The following is a 17,574-nucleotide window of genomic DNA, read 5'->3' on the forward strand; positions in this document are numbered from 1 at the left end:
CTAAAAGTCAGATAGTTGTTTATTTCCTTGACATCTGATGGGAGGGCGTTCCACAGGGTGGGCGCCACTACCGAGAAGGCCCTCTGCCTGGTTCCCTGTAACCTCACTTCTCGCAAGTGAGGGAACCCCCAGAAGGCCCTCGGAGCTGGACCTCAGTTTCTGGGCTGAACGATGGGAGTGGAGACGCTCCTTCAGGTCTTCCTTCATCTAGGAGCTGGGAAAAAGAGGGCTGTGGGCCTGGGGCACAATCTCTCTCCTCCTTAGCTCCACAGCATTTTCTGCCTTTGCACTCTAAAGAGAAATTGCTTTGTTGCAGATTTGGAAGTGGTTCCAGAGAACTATAACTGAGAAATAGGGGACATAGGCTCCAATAATAATATTAATCATAAATAATGCTGAAGGTTTCATTTGCTACAGTAATGAGCATCATTGATGGATGAGAGCCCTGTAAAGAGCATTTCAAGATTAATACTTCTTCTAAAATGGTGGTTAGTTAATATGCAGCAGTGACTTTTGGGGGAAAGCTTTCAAAAGTACATTTATTACTAAGGAAAGTTTACAGTTCTTTTCCCCTTGAGGCTAGTCTCTAAATCTGAGCAGATCAAAATGCCCTGAGAGGGAAGGATTTGGTGGCTCATGCTTGGTTATTAGTGGTCTCTGATGCATTTAATGGGATTAGTACCTATTTGATACAGTTGACAAGTTGGATTTAGCAAATACCCTCATATTCAGCGCAAGATCCGTGTGGTGTTGGGAAAGAAATGCAGAGATGCCTGTCCCATATTTTAAAACATCTGTGAGAGGGTGTTACTTAAACTAGTATAAAGAAGTGCATTCCAGACAGGGCTGACAGCCAAACTGTCATCGTGTGCACAACAAAGATGCACTGCAAGAAATGCTGATCTTTTAGCGTTGCTGTGCAGAAACTAATCCTCCTCAGGACCCGTGAAGCTCCTCCTAGCTTGGAGCTGGCCTTGGTAAGCATCTTTGCAGGGGAATCATCCTTGCTCCTTTTCCTGTTTAAAAAAATAAAATAAGATTGCAGGCAAATGAGACAGGCTTCTTTAGGGAAGCACATAGTTGCCAGGGGAGATGCTATTGCCCTTTCGTTTCTGCTGGACCGATTTGCTCCATTACCCTACCCCCAAGTCAAGGCAAAGTGGAAAGGGAAATGGTTTGTATGTCCTTTCCTTGTTTGGTGGTTGTTTGGTGCTGAGAGCCAGCAGCGCAACATCTCAGAGCAGGCAAATCTAAAAAAATGTAGTATAAATAACTGGGAAACACTGGCCCTTGAGCGCTCCAGTTAGAGAACAGCCTTTACCAAAGGTGTCATGGGCTTTGAAGACACTCACACTCAGGACGCAAGGGAGAAACGTGCTAAGAGGAAGGCATGCTTGGCAAATCTACACCGTCATCAACTCCTGCCCGGAAACCAATGTCCCCAACTGTGGAAGGAAGTGTGGATCCAGAACTGGCCTCCCCAGTCACTTACGGACTCATTGTTAAAACCGTGTTGATGGAAGACAATCTTACTCGGCTACGAGGAATCACCAAAGAAGAAGAAGAAGCTCCCCAGATATTGTTGGATCCCAGTGTTCCTCAGTCACAACCAACATGGCCATTTGGGCATTGTAGTCGGACAGTATGAGAGGCTACCTTGACTGAGAGGATTTTAGTATATAGCAAAGGGCTGTGGGTACAGGAAGTTCTGTCTCTTTCTCTTCTTGCCTTTGGTGCCAGAGTTTTTCATTTGATATGAAAATCCTTCATCTAGACTATTTCATGCTCTATTTGTTTTGTTTCATGATCAATTTTGACATCTGTAGTTTTAGATTAGAGTGTTGTGGTGGTTCTGGTTCCCCATGATGAGAGACAAGGAACAGATAAAACAATAATAAGCTTTTATCTATAATATGGTCCAGCACAGTTTCATCTGGCAGGTCGGGCGCCCCTAGCGCATCACGGCCTGATCCAAGGTGGGTCACACCAGGAGCACAACCACCATGCAAATACATGGGGAAATATTGAGAAATGAGTCCCCTAAATGCATGTTTGGGTTAGAAGGGGGTCCTGAGTTTTAAAAAGGTTGAGGAATACTGTAGTAAAGAAAAGAGGAATCTTTGAATCTCTGTATTTCTACCTTCATTTTCACACCACAGGTTCTAGCAAGGTGGAACATTGATAAGGCAAAACTAAAATGTTAGCTAGTTTGAGAGTAATTTCTAAAACACCCCAAGTAAAAATGTGGAGGCTCTGGCAATGATCATGATTTGTTCTGAGAGGAGCCACATGATGAATTAAGTCAATCTGGACATGAGCTGGTTGTGTTGAAAGCTTTGATCCAGTCGGCTCAAGTTGTGACCCATCGAGCCCAACACTGCCCAGCAGCCATAAAGGTAAAGGTAAAGGGACCCCTGACCATTAGATCCAGTTGTGACCGACTCTGGGGTTGCAAGTTCATCTCGCTTTACTGGCCGAGGGAGCTAGCGTAAAGCTTCCGGGTCATGTGGCCATCATGACTGAGCCGCTTCTGGTGAACCAGAGCAGCACACGGAAACGCCGTTTACCTTCCTGCCAGAGCGGTACCTATTTATCTACTTGCACTTTGACGTGCTTTTGAACTGCTAGGTTGGCAGGAGCAGGGACCGAGCAATGGGAGCTCACCCCGTGGCAGGGATTCGAACCACCGACCTTCTGATCGGCAAGTCCTAGGCTCTGTGGTTTAACTCACAGCGCCACCCGCGTCCCATATAGTGACCGGCAAAATGCTTAACTACTGCCATGTTCTTTGCAGTCCAAGCTGGGGGGAAGGGTCGGGTGCAGGATGTTGTAACTGTGATGTAGTGAACTGAGCAGAATGGAAGGCAAGAGGTGGGAAGGGGCACTGAATTTTAGCCTTGCACAGGGTGCCACTGAAATTTGAGACCCAAGTCCGCTCCTCTTCCTCATACAGCCACACCGGTTTCTTTAGATGCCTCCCACTTTTCTTTCTTGTGGGCCTTCGATATTTCACCTTTAATAAACTCCCACCCATTTTGGACTGCCCTTTCTTTGATTATTTCTGACCACATTGGGATATCCTGTGTTTGGGCAATATTTTTTACAATGCAGTCAATAAATTAGAGATTTATAGAGATGCCTGTAAATTAGAGATTTCTCGCCCTTTTATAGGACTACAGTTCCCTAGATGCTGTAAATGGGAACCTTGCAAACTAAACAAGTTTCAAAACTGGTTTTTTTTTTTTAAAAAATGTAATATAGACTATCCTAGACATCAACATTGATTTAACCTGTTGATTCTGTCGTTATATATATGAGCCATTTTCTTGCAAAAACAGCTTTTGGTAAATGCCTTTTCTCAACTGAACGCTTTTCAAACAGAGGTGCTATGTTTATTCAGTTTGTTATGGAATTCTGAAGCTATGACCATCTCTACAAATACAGGTGCTTCAGTGTTTGGGGCGGGGGGAAGCCCATATTATCTCTGCAGCAAAGGGAGCAAAGACAGATGACAGATAGGTTCCCTTGAACAACTCTTATTTATTTTAATGGTGTGCAAAAGAACTTCCCGGTGGATTGGGCTCAGCGTATGGTAATGCTGCGTCCGTGAGCAGCAGAGCAACAGGAACGGGGTTTTTTGCTTGCCTCTGCTGCGTATTATTCATAACAGAGCAAGAATAACTTAAGTTCAAGGCTCTGCCTGACAGTTGTGAAGCTATTTCACGAATGGCTGGCCAGCTGCATATGGAAATATTGGTTCCAGCTAGCTGCTTTTCACATTGTTTGAAGCAGCCTCTCACCCGTTGCCTTCTGCAGCAAGGAAAGCTAAACAGAAGGGGACTCTCAGGCCTCCTGGAGTGGATCTCAGGCCCCTGTGATGTTGCTCTGCTGGCAAGTCTGAGCAAGTAACCAACCCCCCAAACAGCACATGTAGGAGAAATTGCAAAGCACAACGGCCAGGTCACGTTGGTGCTGACCTTTAAAGCCCTAAACGGCCTCGGTCCTGTATACCTGAAGGAGCGTCTCCACCCCCATCGTTCTGCCCGGACACTGAGGTCCAGCGCCGAGGGCCTTCTGGGGGTTCCCTCACTGCGAGAAGCCAAGTTACAGGGAACCAGGCAGAGGGCCTTCTCGGTAGTGGCACCTGCCCTGTGGAACGCCCTCCCACCAGATGTCAAGGCAATAAATAACTATTTTACTTTTAAAAGACAACTGAAGGCAGCCCTGTTTAGGTAAGCTTTTAATGTCTGATGCTGTATTGTTTTTAATATTCAGTTGGAAGCCGCCCAGAGTGGCTGGGGAAACCCAGCCAGATGGGTGGGATATCAATAATAAATTATTATTATTATTATTATTATTATTATTATTATTATTATTACTGCTACTTCATACTCCATTTGAGGATGGTTTGGCTGCAGTGGCTCCTTGTTCTTAGTGTAGCTCCAATTGCAGCTGCTTAAGCCAGGGGTGCAGATCATCTGGCCCAGGGGTCTGCAACCTTTAAGACAAAAAGAGCCACTTGGACCCGTTTCCGAAGAAAAAAAAACCTGGGAGCCACAAAACTCGTCATTATAAAAATAACTTTTTTGTCACTTTTTTATTATTTCTTTGTTTGACCCCTCAGAATTACTCCTCCTCATAGAAATAAACGTTAAATTAACAAGTTACCTTTTTGTGTGTGTGTGTTCTTCACTCCCCTTCAAAACAGTGACCAGCGTACATGCCCCCTTTCAATGCAGTGACCAGCATACATGCCCCTTACAGTGTAGCGGGCGGGCGGGAAGGTGATGTCGGGACGGTGCGTGACTAACGCACGCACTGCCCCCATGCGACGTCACAGCCAGTACAGCACCCGCCACAGTGGGGAGTGTTGGGGCGCACAATGCGCCTCCTCCCCTCGCTAGTATCCGCCCCGGAGCCGCGGCAAAGGTGTAAAAGAGTCACATGTGGCTCCGGAGCCGCGGGTTGCAGACCCCTGATCTGGCCCATAGGTCAGTCGTGGCCTGCTAGGTAGTCCAATTTGACCTGCAAGGCCATTTCCCCCAAGCCATGCTCAGCAGTCCATCAGCCGACGACATGGGTGACATCACCGGTTGGGGCAATGCAGGATTCCTGCGTTGGCTGTACACACCTGTTGCCTCAGCCAAGGCAGCAGGATTTCAGGGTGGATAATAATCTGCATTGTTTTGCTGCTGCAAGAGCAATGCATGAGACAAATTGAATTACATTATTTTTACTTGCCTTGATTGTGAAATCATCCATGGTAATCTTGAGGTCTTAGCTAAATTTGCTGAGGAAGGTAGCAAATCCTAAAGAGACGATCACACAATCTGGACCTTTTCCTTCCTCACCTCCGAGAAAGAAAAAAAAGAAGAGACAAAGCTGATCTAGTTTGCAATTGGGAACAGAGAGCTTCCGGAAACAGATCAATAACTTATAATTATCTTTCCTGTAGTTGTAAATTAAAGTAATGATCTTTTTTTATTGAGATGAAAAATGCCAGCAATACTTATTGAAATGGATAAATCCTACATAAGCACCTCTTTTATTTAGTTTTGTTTGTAAACTTTATAGGAAATCAATGTGTTGACGGTACCAGTGGTCAGCCAAGACAGAGAAAAAAATCCCGAGAAGCGAAGCCAGCCACTAAAATCAGAAAAAGAGGCCCTGTTGATAGGTAAGGTGACCTGGGCGCCACTTCTGAATCATAACATCGCCTGCAGCAAACCAGGGGTGGCTGTGCAGGAATTAGCGGCCTTGAAACCGTGTCTTATTGTGTGAGAGACAAAGAATGTCATTGTGACCAGATACATTTGGTGAATAACACTGCAAATGAAAGCATCGTTGCAACATTAAGCATAAGTGTAAAAGAATTAGATCAGTAGAAATGGCACAATCAGTGCAGAGGTTGCAGGCGTGTCCTAATAGTTTGATTCACCCATTGCTTTTTTTAAAAGGATAAGTATACCCTGCAGCAGCAGCAGTTCAGGTTTTAGTGGAGACTGGGCAAATGAAAAATGACAGCAGAATAGTTTTGCTTCCTTCCTTCTTTCCTTTCCTTTCCTTTCTTTCTGCATATACCCTTTGACTTCTCAAACGCAACCTGTCCCTGGCTCTTTTAGATTTTAAAAAAGGTGGGTTAAGAACCACAAAATGCTTGTGCATACCTAAAACTTGTTCTACTGACTCTATTAGGTAAAGGTAAAGGGACCCCTGACCATTAGGTCCAGTTGTGGCTGACTCTGGGGTTGCGGCGCTCATCTCGAGGGAGCCAGAGTACAGCTTCCGGGTCATGTGGCCAGCATGACTAAGCTGCTTCTGGCGAACCAGAGCAGTGCACAGAAACGTCGTTTACCTTCCCGCCGGAGCGGTACCTATTTATCTACTTGCACTTTGACGTGCTTTTGAACTGCTAGGTTGGCAGGAGCAGGGACCGAGCAACGGGAGCTCACCCCGTCACGGGGATTCGAACCGCCGACCTTCCGATCGGCAAGTCCTAGTCTCTGTGATTTAACCCACAGTGCCACCCGCGTCCCACTGACTCTGTTACCAGTGCTCAATAGTTGAGGTCCTCTCTCCTCTTCACCAACTTGCCCGTACAGCATCCCTTTGTATGTCCTCAGCGGTTTGGAGCCAGACAGAATAGGTGCACATGCATTCACAAGAAATCCAGAAGAAAACCAGTTTGAGTCACAGAGATCCCAGCATTTTGGCCAAGGGACCAAATGTCAGATAATTCAGGAAGAGTAGCCATTTTAGTCTGAGGCAACATCATGACAATAATCTGGTGGCACCTAAAAGATGCAACTAGTTTTTATGTGGACTGTATCATTTGATGTGGAGAAAGATAAAGGCAGGGAGAGGATCTCTCTGGACGAAAGCACACACTACCAGCTTCTTCTGGTAAGATGTGATTCTTTTTTCTTTTTCTTTTTTTTTACTAAGAAATAAGTAATACAGATAAGACAGACAAAATGGGTAGTTTTAAAATGGAAAAATAGAAACCCGCCTGAAAAAAAAATTCTGTTTGCTCACTAATCTGGATTAAACACAATCCATGCTGAAATTATTAGAGCAATTCAAGACAGTGCAATTTTGGATGCATTTGGTATCCAACATTTTCATGACAAGAACAACTGAAGAAGAAAATGCACAATATTCTCATTTCCATGCCTACAATTTTTTATTGGCAAATTAAGCATTAAACTGAGAGCTGAAACAAATGCTTCCAGAAAGTATTTGCTGTGAAATCTTCCCCTTCATCTTGGTCAGCTGTTGGGGAACTGCAGTCATTGTTGAAAAGTGAGTGATTGCTTTTAAATGTGGTCGTCCTAATTGTTTAGCAGATATAAGTGACCTAATTTTAGTAAGAAGCAGGGCATGGTCATATGCAAACCTTATTTTGTTTTGCCATGTTCTGTTTGGCCTAAGGAAATGTTCAAGTTTTGTGTTTGTTTTAATACAGGTATCATCTCTACCTTCCTTCACGTCCATCCTTTTGGAGCTAATATAGAATATCTTTGGTCTTATATGCAGCAGTTGGATTCCAGGGTAAATTGAATTCACTATTATCAGTTTTGGGGTTATAGAAATATAAGATTGTGTGTAACTGTGTGGAGCAGATGCAGGACAGAGGCAGAAATCCTAGCCATTCTTGATCAAAGAACTGTCCAAAAGATGTATTGAGTCCCATTCTCTACTGTTTTTGCTGTAAAAGCAAATTGATTAATGGGCACCCTTATATACATAGCCAGGAGCACCATTAAGATGATTCAATCTGTCTACACAGTCCAGCCAAACATTTGTCACAGCTGCCCAGTGAACTTGCCCCTAGGGCAAGGGTCTGCAACCTTTAAGACAAAAAGAGCCACTTGGACCCGTTTCCGAAGAAAAAAAACCTGGGAGCCGTAAAACTCGTCATTATAAAAATAACTTTTTTGTCACTTTTTTATTATTTCTTTGTTTGACCCCTCAGAATTACTCCTCCTCATAGAAATAAATGTTAAATTAACAAGTTACCTTTTTTGTGTGTGTGTTCTTCACTCCCCTTCAAAACAGTGACCAGCGTACATGCCCCCTTTCAATGCAGTGACCAGTGTACATGCTCCTTACAATGTAGCCGGCGGGCGGGAAGGTGACGTCGGGACGGTGCGTGACTAACGCACGCACCGCCCCATGCGACGTCACAGCCAGTACAGCGCCTGCCACAGTGGGGAGTGTTGGGGCGCACAATGCGCCTCCTCCCCTGGCTAGTATCCGCCCCGGAGGCGCGGCAAAGGTGTAAAAGAGCCACATGCGGCTCTGGAGCCACGGGTTGCAGACCCCTGCCCTGGGGGATGAGCCACACTACCTGCTGAAGGGAAGGGAGGAACCCCCCGACAGCTGCCTCTCCCAGTCTTGCCATTTTGCCACCATCTGTTTTAACAGGAGTAGCCAACATGGTGCCATGCTGATGCGATGAAGCACAACTCCCATCAGTTTCAGCCAGCATGGGCAGTGCTCAGGGGTTGTGGGAGTTGTGCTCCAAAGCAATTGAATGGCACCATGTTGGCTAGTCCTGTTAGACTCAAGTTAGGTAAGATTTGACTACCAAAAGTGTTACCAGGATATCTGTTGCTCCACTCCCTTCAGACACCAACCTAATTTAGATATGTGCTTCCAAGCAGGAATAGCTTTCCCCACTGTTACCAGGACAGGGATCTTAAATCCATCCCTAGTTCATTCACAGATGAATGCCAAGTGAGCCAGTGTGGTGTGGTGGTTAAGAGTGGTGCACTTGTGATCTGGTGAACCAGGTTCGCTTCCCCGCTCCTCCACATGCAGCTGCTGGGTGACCTTGGGCCAGTCACACTTCTCTGAAGTCTCTCAGCCCCACTCACCTCACAGAGTGTTTGTTGTGGGGGAGGAAGGGAAAGGAGAATGTTGGCCACTTTGAGACTCCTTCGAGTAGTGATAAAGCGGGATATCAAATGCAAACTCTTCTTCTTCTTCCCTGCACTGTTTGCTGCTGTTGTGACGGGTGGAAAATATATGCATTTCACAACAAAATAAAAGCGGAGGTGCAGCCATTAAGCCCTGGCAGAACCGGCAAATGTCACGGAAGCTTTTGAACAGTGTTCTCCTGGCGGGAATTTCTGAGCTTTCAGGCTAGGACAGCCAGGAAAAGGTTCCCATGTGTCAGAGGCAGCAAACGTGGCTACAAGGTCCCTTTCAATCTTACTCAAAATTAAGGTGTAATGCATCAGAGTAATATCTGCGCTGGGTGATTTGCAGAACTGCCCACCTCTCTGCATGAATTATTCTGAGGGCATTCAAGGAGGGCAGATGAGAGAATGTCAGTGATGCAAACAGAGTTCTGCCTCAGCCATTATGGCAAGGGTCCCCAACTTCTCTGGGTTCAGGCGTACCTGGAAATCTATGAATTGTGATGGCGATATATCTAATTAGAGCCACACAAAGGGCAGTCCCCTTCTCAAGTTGCCACCCTCTGGACCTCTTGAGGAGGTACATGGAGAAGGGCCTCAGATGACGATCTCAGAGTCTGGGTGGGTGCATACGGTTCATTGATCTGACTAAATGTGCTCATGAATGCAGTTCTGCTACTCTCAGCTGCCCAAAGGTACTTAATCTCTTAAACTATTTTGCCTGTTCTCCCAAACACACCTGGCCAGAGGTGGGAGCAGCCAACAGCAACTTGTAGAGAGAAGAGAGGCGGGAAGTCCGTTCCTCACCACCACCACCACCTGAAAAGCGCAGTGGCTTTTGCAATTTGTATTCTTCCCAAGAACTACTGCAAATGTTTTCATCTGAGCTGCGGAAGAATTTGGGGGCTTCAACCCTTGCCGCTTGTCTGAGGCAGGTTTTCATGACCTCCGAAGTTCTTATTCAGACCTGCCTCAAGAGCGTTCCGTAGACATCTCCTAAGAGAAATACAAGAGATATCCCTTAATTAATGGGTGGGGGAGACGTATCAATTAATGGCATAAATTGCCCTAGACAAACGATCATGAGAACCCACCCCTGGCAGGATCTGAGCATATCCATCAATTATTTGAGATCGCAAATGGAATGTCTTTTGCTGTGTTTTCTTCCTTTTCCTAGATCTCTGCAAATGAAATAGAAATGCTTTTGATGAGGCTTCCACGCATGTTTAAGCAAGAATTTTCTGGAGTCGGAGCAACACTGGAGAAGAGATGGAAGTTCTGTGCCTTTGAAGGAATTAAAACAACTTGACTGTGGACGGGAATGGAACTGTGTCGGGGGGGAGACTGGTGGGCATGGCAGGGGCGAGCGGAAGTATTAAAGGGCAACCCTTAGGTTTGGCATACACCTTCCCAGAGTGCTCCAAGCCTGGTTTTAGTTGCATTTGTGATGTCCTCTTGTGAAAATGTAGTTGTGTGCCAGTTCCAATAAAAAAGGGGAGGGGGGGAACAAGACTTATGAAATGTGACAGTTCTGTTTCCTATGAAAACTCAAAATTAGCTCACTGAGCAGACGAGAAGAATTTTCGGTTACTAAGCTCAGCGATATAAATGTAATATGTGGTAGATCTTCCTCAAGTTCCATTCCTGAGAGTCTTTCTGTTTAGTAAGAATACAAAAGTGATTTCACAGTAAGAGAAAGTATACCAAAAGCAAACTTGAAAATGTGTCTCAACGGTTATTGTATTTTGTAAATTAAGTTATCTCCTGTACCAGGGACTTTTGCCTTATTGCTAGAGGCCTGAAAAAAATATGTGATTGGATTCCTTGAGAATGCTTTATCCAAAATATTATTTTTCTATTGTAACTATTCTCCGTTCTAAGTTCATTTAACATAGATTGCATATCGATTTTCATAAACATGTAAATAACGGAGGAAGTCAGTGTTATTGTATTGTATTTGGTATGTAACATTCAGGGTTATTGCATCCAAAAATAAGTATCCAGTTGCATTACTGTTATGGATTTTATAGCAAATATATTAATTTTTCCCAATAAATAGGACTTCTACCATAATGCCTTTTTCACGAGCTGTTATTTGATCCCATCTTATTAAAAATCCCAGTTCAGTGTAATGCCATTGCTGTCTTTCTGCTGCAGCAGAAGCCAGAATTCCCATTCATTCTGATGCTGTGTGTTAGACGTCTGTGTTCTAGTAGGGACAGAATAAAGTAATGTGAGACAGGATCTGGGGACTGAGAATGGTCACCAAAGAAGCCTTTCACATTACCTATTTTTTGCTGAAATGAACAAATTCTATCTTATCTATCATTCATCATTCATTTAACTTATTTGCTGCTCTTCATCCGAGGATTACAGGGCAATTTACAGTATAGAAACACACAAATACATAACATAATAACAGGATAGTAACCCACCCATCCCCACAGTTTAAAAGGCCATAGACGGTTCAATCAGCCAAATACCAATGTTGCTTTAAAACTTCATCATCCAGATTTCCTTTTTAACTTAAAAAACACAATATGAAGCATATACATTGCCACATTATGCAGGATATCTAGAAGACCATCAATAGTTGTTTATAGCCTTTTCAAAGTAGGCTGAAGAAATATATTTGTTGTCTTAAAGTAAGAATTGTCTTTTTCTGAAAGCATAGTGTATTAGAATATTCTATTCAGAGAGAGAGAAAGAGAGAGTGAAGTCTCACTGAAAGGTAGAACCTTGTTTTGCAAAAATAATTAGAAGTGAAAGACCCCCCTTCCCTCAGTAACAAAAGGATCGTTACAAAAGGTCTGCAAACATGTTTGTTTATGGTAATTTCCATGTGAAAATTATAGGGAACAACTTATGACAGCCAGTTACATCGGTTTCTCGTTGCAATTATGACAGTAGAGGGATGTATGAGTTTCTATTTTGAAAAATATCCATATGGAAAATTTACTGCATTTTGGCCTCACACATTTGGAAACACCTGCATGTGACATCTCCACGACTGGACTCAGCTCATTATTTCTTATTTTAATCAGCAAAGGGAGGGGACTGTGTTTCAGGGGCAAGAGACAGCAAAAAAATTTACACTACAGGCATATTTGCTGAAATGATGTCAGGTGGTAGTTGAGAATCAGCAGAAGAGTGACGGTGTTTTCATTTTCTTTTTTTTCTTTTTTGGGCAATGTGCAGTTTGGAAGCTGAAGTCTTATTTGTGTGCAGAACATTGTGCCATGCGGTATAAGAACACAAGGCGCACTTCTTGTCCCCACCACCTCATGTTACCATCTGCTGTAGCTACAATAAAATATCTGTTTTATTGGACTCCCATTGCCATGGAACCACGGGAACCGCCCGTTTCCAAATATATTTATTTCCACCCATGAAGGAGAAAGGGAAGCGTTACTGTGATGGGAGATTTCTACAGTACAAAAATCTAGAGGAAACTTCCACTTCCCCAGTGACTTCCCATCAAGTATTTAGTGAGCCACAATATTGTGAAATCAGCTCTCAGTATCCCTCCAGGCCTACTTAACCTGATCTATTTTGCATCTGAGGAAACAGCATGGGTGGGCTCGTTCCATATTGCTTGCTCTCAATGTGAGGGGGGGAAGGAAACTGGAGGAAAAAGAATGCCAAGACATGGCTAAAAAGCAACACTGGCAGCTGGTGTAGTCTTTGTGCCAAGACGATGAGGTACAATCAGCTCACCCCTGGCTCACATATTGCCCACCTGGTCTTAGGCAAACCACTTTCAGCACAACAACTCCTGTCTGCAGCGCAAGTCTCCTCCACCTGCTCAAGGTGTGCTGTGCCTGTGTCAGGCATTTCGGAAGAGATGCTTGCTTAGCAGAGTCACGCACACACCTGCCTGTTCCTGCCTCTCAGTGCTGAGCCAATAACTACTGGGATCACAGACAAAACGGCTTATTTATAGATTGAACTGAAATACTTTATTGTCACTTGTACAACTTGTATACAGCGAGATTACACGATTGGGAGCTCAGAGCCACAGCGTATGAATGTGCCGCCATCTTGGAAGACAAACGGACTATAAAAGTAATGGTTATTTTATTAACTGTCATGGTCGCCCCGAAATCTCCGTTTCAAAAGAGAGAAATTAGTGGTGCTCAGAACCCCCTACATGAAGCAACAAGCAAAACACACACACACAAAACCAATAAAAAACAAAGGAGTAAGCAAACACACACACACACACACACACACACACACTTAAAAACAACAACAGAAGGAGCAAGATGTCTGGTGTTACCATGTTGGAAACGCCAAGTTAAAATTCTAAGACTATCAAATAAGGGAATCACTGTGCAGTGGGGAGTTCCTGTGTCCCCTTTATGTGGCTGGATCCTTTGGGTCTTTGCTCCAATCTGGAACCCAGCCTGACACACATTCCAAACCATCCCTCGAACCTTACACAAATGCTGACTTTCAATAGGTTTATTCCTCGGCACAGAGGAAGCTGCTGGGGTCAGACTATTTGACCATTCGCTTTGGCTGGCAATGGCTCTCCCTTACCCTGAAAAAATGGAGATAATTTTTCCTTGCTAGCTCGCTCCCAATTTACAATATTATAAGAGTGTTTGTTCTGCTCATGGTTTTATTTCTTCCATTTCATACAGATAAAAGAAGGGAAATATGAGTCAAACTGCTTAGTCCGAAGTAAAATAACTTACTTTCATCTTCTCTGGGAGTTTCTGACCCAACTCCATAAATCCCTTCTTGCACCCATTGCCTCCCAGTCTAGCAAGACTCATGTAAGTCCTCCAGCTGCTTGTTCTCCTCTGCGTCAGGTGCCTTTAATTAGTTTGTTATGTAATTTGTTTTCCTGGAACTCTTATGAGTAAAATTAATTGCAAAGGAGGGAGGATCATCTTATCAACCCACATAGTAAAATAAGTAAAATATGTATAATGACAATGTTCCATGTACAACACATTTACATGCAAATGGCCACCCATATAATTTACAAAGAAAGCCAGAAGCCAGCAATTGCAGGGAGAAACCCATAAACAGGGATATAAATTCACAACATGAATTAGCCCAGAAAGATGAAAGGCAACTTGCAGGCGGTTATTTAACTCCTGAGAGAGGAGCGGCTACCAGCTCACCGGCATATAGATTTGCATCCCGATTTCTCCTATGTGAAGGGGCAGAGGGAGTTCAGCCCAGCACATGTGGCTCTCACTATGACAGCAGCCACAGAAAACGTCTTCGGTCTTAAGACAGATGGTTGGCATCAGAGAACTGCGTTTCCAAGCTATTACAACACTCTTATTACATCCGTGCAATCTCATCCTGCCGGCCTCGCACATTTGCATAACAAGGAACGTCAGCTATCCAAATCTTAAGAGACAGTTTCAAGTCAGCAAATTCTGTGGTTTGCTTTGTTTCTTGGGGGAGGTGGGGGCTGAGAGACAGATATGCTGAGCACCGCAGCATGTGAGCGTATGTAGCAGAAGACACGCTATGGACCTTGTATGGATGGTTCTAGAAAGATGCTTATGAACAAGGACACCAGCAATGAGGATTCAGGGCAAGCCCAAGGCAATCTTTCTAATCTCTTGGTCTATTTGTGAAATTTTGGCAACATGAACACATTTGAGTATAACTGACAGTGAACAGATTTCTGTAGTTTTGCATCAGTTGAAGTCCTGTTGTGAAACATTTTGTAACCAAGCTACTGTCTGAAGTGACGAAAAGATTTGTTTCTAAATAGGCAAGAGTTTGTATAATTCAAAACTTTGCACCAAGGAAAGTTGGTCACCCAGCTGTTTTGTATCTGGCAGAATTAAGCCCCTCATGACAACTGAGAAAGCATCACCTCACTGAGATGAGAGTAGGATGGGAAAAGTGACAGTCACTGAAGCCAAAGGTCAGCACAAAAATATTTTAAAAATTGGTGCAAATACAAAATATCAGGAGCAAGACAACCAAAATATATTTACCGTATTTTTTGCACCATAACACTCACTTTTTTCCTCCTAGAAAGTAAGGGGAAATGTCTGTGCATGTTATGGAGCGAATGCCTGCGGGTGGCGGGGGGGGGGATCTGCTGCAGTCGTGAGCAGAGGATCCATGGTTCCCCTTCCTTCCCTCCTCTGTGGTTACAAAGCATGGATCCACATGGATCCTCAGGATTTTTGCATTGGGCTACTCCAAACTCACTGTCAGATCACATGTCTGAGGCCACAGCATGAACCACAAAAATCATTCACCCACTGTTTCGTTTAGAATATTTTTTTCTTGTTTTCCTCCTCTAAAAATTACGTGTGTGTTATGGTCTGGTGCGTGTTATAGAGCGAAAAATACGGTACTTAGATTGGTCACCTCAGCGCAATACAGCAGCAGACAGTGCCCAACAGAAATCCTCTCTCTTGCAGATTTATTCAGAAGCTTTTATAGGCATTGCATAATTGTAAGATAAGTATTTGTCCAAGTCAGCCAACACAAAGCAGATCGTATCAGAATCAGATAATTAAACATTGCCATGAATCAGACTCCTAAAACATTTTTCTCTAGGAACCTGACAAAAAGGACAGAATACTACACAATGGACTGCTACTGTATCGTGTCCACAGTCACAAAAGTATCATTCTAGCTGTATACATCCTTACATCTGCTGTCTGCGTATATGTACTGGAAATGTCTAGAAATGCAGTTTCAAGGTGTGGAAGGTCATCTCCTCTAAGTAACATTGTGGGGCATCATCAGCCCAAAACAATGGCTAATGTGAAGCAGGAGGGAGGGGACAGGAAGTGTTAAAAAAAAAGGACATGTCAACAACTGGCTGGCTAAGGAAGCCAAGATGGAGATGGACTCAGAGGAGGAAAGGATAAAGCCCTGCTGCTGAATGGATTTTTGATGCCGTGCAACTCAGTGTCTCTTCAAGTAACACCAGCTTGCTTCTTGTGTTGCTCCCTTCATTTGTTACAACAAAACAACAATGGAGTTGATTTCCAGTCCTTGGAAGTGGAAGCTATAATAAACCTGCTAATCGTTTAGGTGCCACAAGACTTTCTGCCATCTTATTGAAATTTTCGTTAGTTTCTTTCTTTGCATCCCTCAAAAAAATTCTTTACATGGAAATGTATGGCAATTCTAGCCTCAGGTCTTAATAACTTTATTGACTGTGTGGAGAGTTTCTTCATCAGCTCCAGTTTTTCAACAGAACATTTTATGCTGGTGAGAGAGGATCCCCACAGCAGAACTTCAATTTCCCCACTTTGGGTCCCATAAACAGCTTTTCAGACACCCCTGAAAAATGCCCTGAGTCATTCTGAAATGCTTGCTTCCTTCGCAGGCCCTTGCTTGCTCCACCTGAGTAGCAACTTCCTCTTCTTCCATTGCCTGCAAAACCCAAACCGCAGTCACTATCGTTGGCAAAGATGTGGCAGTCCTGAGGCACAATGGCCTCCAGACCCAATTAGGAGAACAAGAATCCTGTGAGCGATCAATTAGAGAACCTGCAGATGCAAACAACCTGGCAGCCGTAAATCCCTCCATTTACAGGCAGCTGCTGTGTTTTAATTTTTTGTGTATCATAAAAAATACAAAGAAATGGATCTAATATTGATCTGGCTTAAGGGGTGAAGGCTGGTTCAATTGAAGAGTAATGAGAAACTCATTTGAACTCAAGTGGGTGTTTTTTCACGTTCTTCCTTTGCAAACAGTATTTACATAGCTGTGTTCGTAGGACTGGGAAGGAGTAAAGACTATCTACAGGAGGGTAGAGAACACAGAGATATTGTGAGTTGGCTGACTTGATCACAGTCCCACGTTTTGTCATCTCCACTGGTAACTCAAACACATGCAGCTTCCAAAACCCGTGGAGAGTGGAGACCAGTGAACGCATTCTGCTGCAGACATTACTCCTCCATCCATGGGCGTTGGCAGGAACCATGCAAGTGTGTGGAATTAGGAGGCCCAGTCTCACTCTCCCTCATCGAGAGAGGGGTTTAGAGTGCCTGCATAGAGCTTCTGTCTCTCTTTCCAAGTGTGTTGCTATGGAAGTGTGATTCCCTCCCTCCCTCCCTCCCTTTCTTATAAGGGAAAAGGGAGTTTGAACCTAACATTCAGCACTGCTACTTCTTCTGAGCCAGTGTGGTGTAGTGGTTAAGAGTGGTGGACTTGTAATCTGGGGAACTGGGTTCGCGTCTCTGCTCTTCCACATGCATCTGCTGGGTGACCTTGGGCTAGTCACACTTCTCTGAAGTCTCTCAGCCCCATTCACCTCACAGAGTGTTTATTGTGGGGGAGGAAGGGAAAGGAGAATGTTAGCTGCTTTGAGACTCCTTCGGGTAGTGATAAAGCGGGATATCAAATCCAAACTCCTCCTCCTCCTCCTCCTCTTCTTCTTCTTCTTCTTCTTCTTCTTCTTCTTCTTCTTCTTCTTCTTCTTCTGCATCATGTCGATTCAACTCCTACCAGCTTCCGTGACTTTCTTGATTCCATCCCTAATCTAAATGTTCTCCCTAATCTAAATGGCATGACCGTCCTCCATCCCAAAGCACACATTAATTTGTATGAAAGAACTGTCACTGCCAATTGCATCTTACTGAGGTTCTCTAGCCTTGTTTGATTTTAGTGAATTCTCAGGTGCATGGGAGATCTCACGGCCTCAGCG

General features: G+C 44.1%; 1 protein-coding gene and 1 long non-coding RNA gene across 9 annotated transcripts in view; both read left to right on the forward strand.

Moving 5' to 3' along the window:
- ENOX1 (ecto-NOX disulfide-thiol exchanger 1) overlaps positions 1–10,997 on the forward strand; it is a 294,079-nt gene extending 283,082 nt beyond the window's left edge. For all 8 annotated transcript variants that reach the window (XM_081206412.1, XM_081206405.1, XM_081206409.1 and 5 more), the window contains 3 exons: positions 5,575–5,677; positions 7,466–7,551; positions 10,102–10,997. In XM_081206412.1, coding sequence (XP_081062538.1) covers positions 5,575–5,677; positions 7,466–7,551; positions 10,102–10,233 — 321 coding nt within the window. In that variant the 3' untranslated portion in view covers positions 10,234–10,997. The remainder of the gene's footprint in view (positions 1–5,574; positions 5,678–7,465; positions 7,552–10,101) is intronic.
- On the forward strand, positions 1,181–3,238 carry LOC308594054. The gene is made up of 2 exons (XR_014011271.1): positions 1,181–2,396; positions 2,755–3,238. It is a non-coding gene; the product is annotated as an uncharacterized lncRNA (long non-coding RNA).
- Positions 10,998–17,574: the final 6,577 nt, after the last annotated feature.

Source organism: Podarcis bocagei (genome assembly GCF_964188305.1).
Source record: "Podarcis bocagei genome assembly, chromosome: 8".
In the NCBI taxonomy this organism is placed as follows: Eukaryota; Metazoa; Chordata; class Lepidosauria; order Squamata; family Lacertidae; genus Podarcis; species Podarcis bocagei.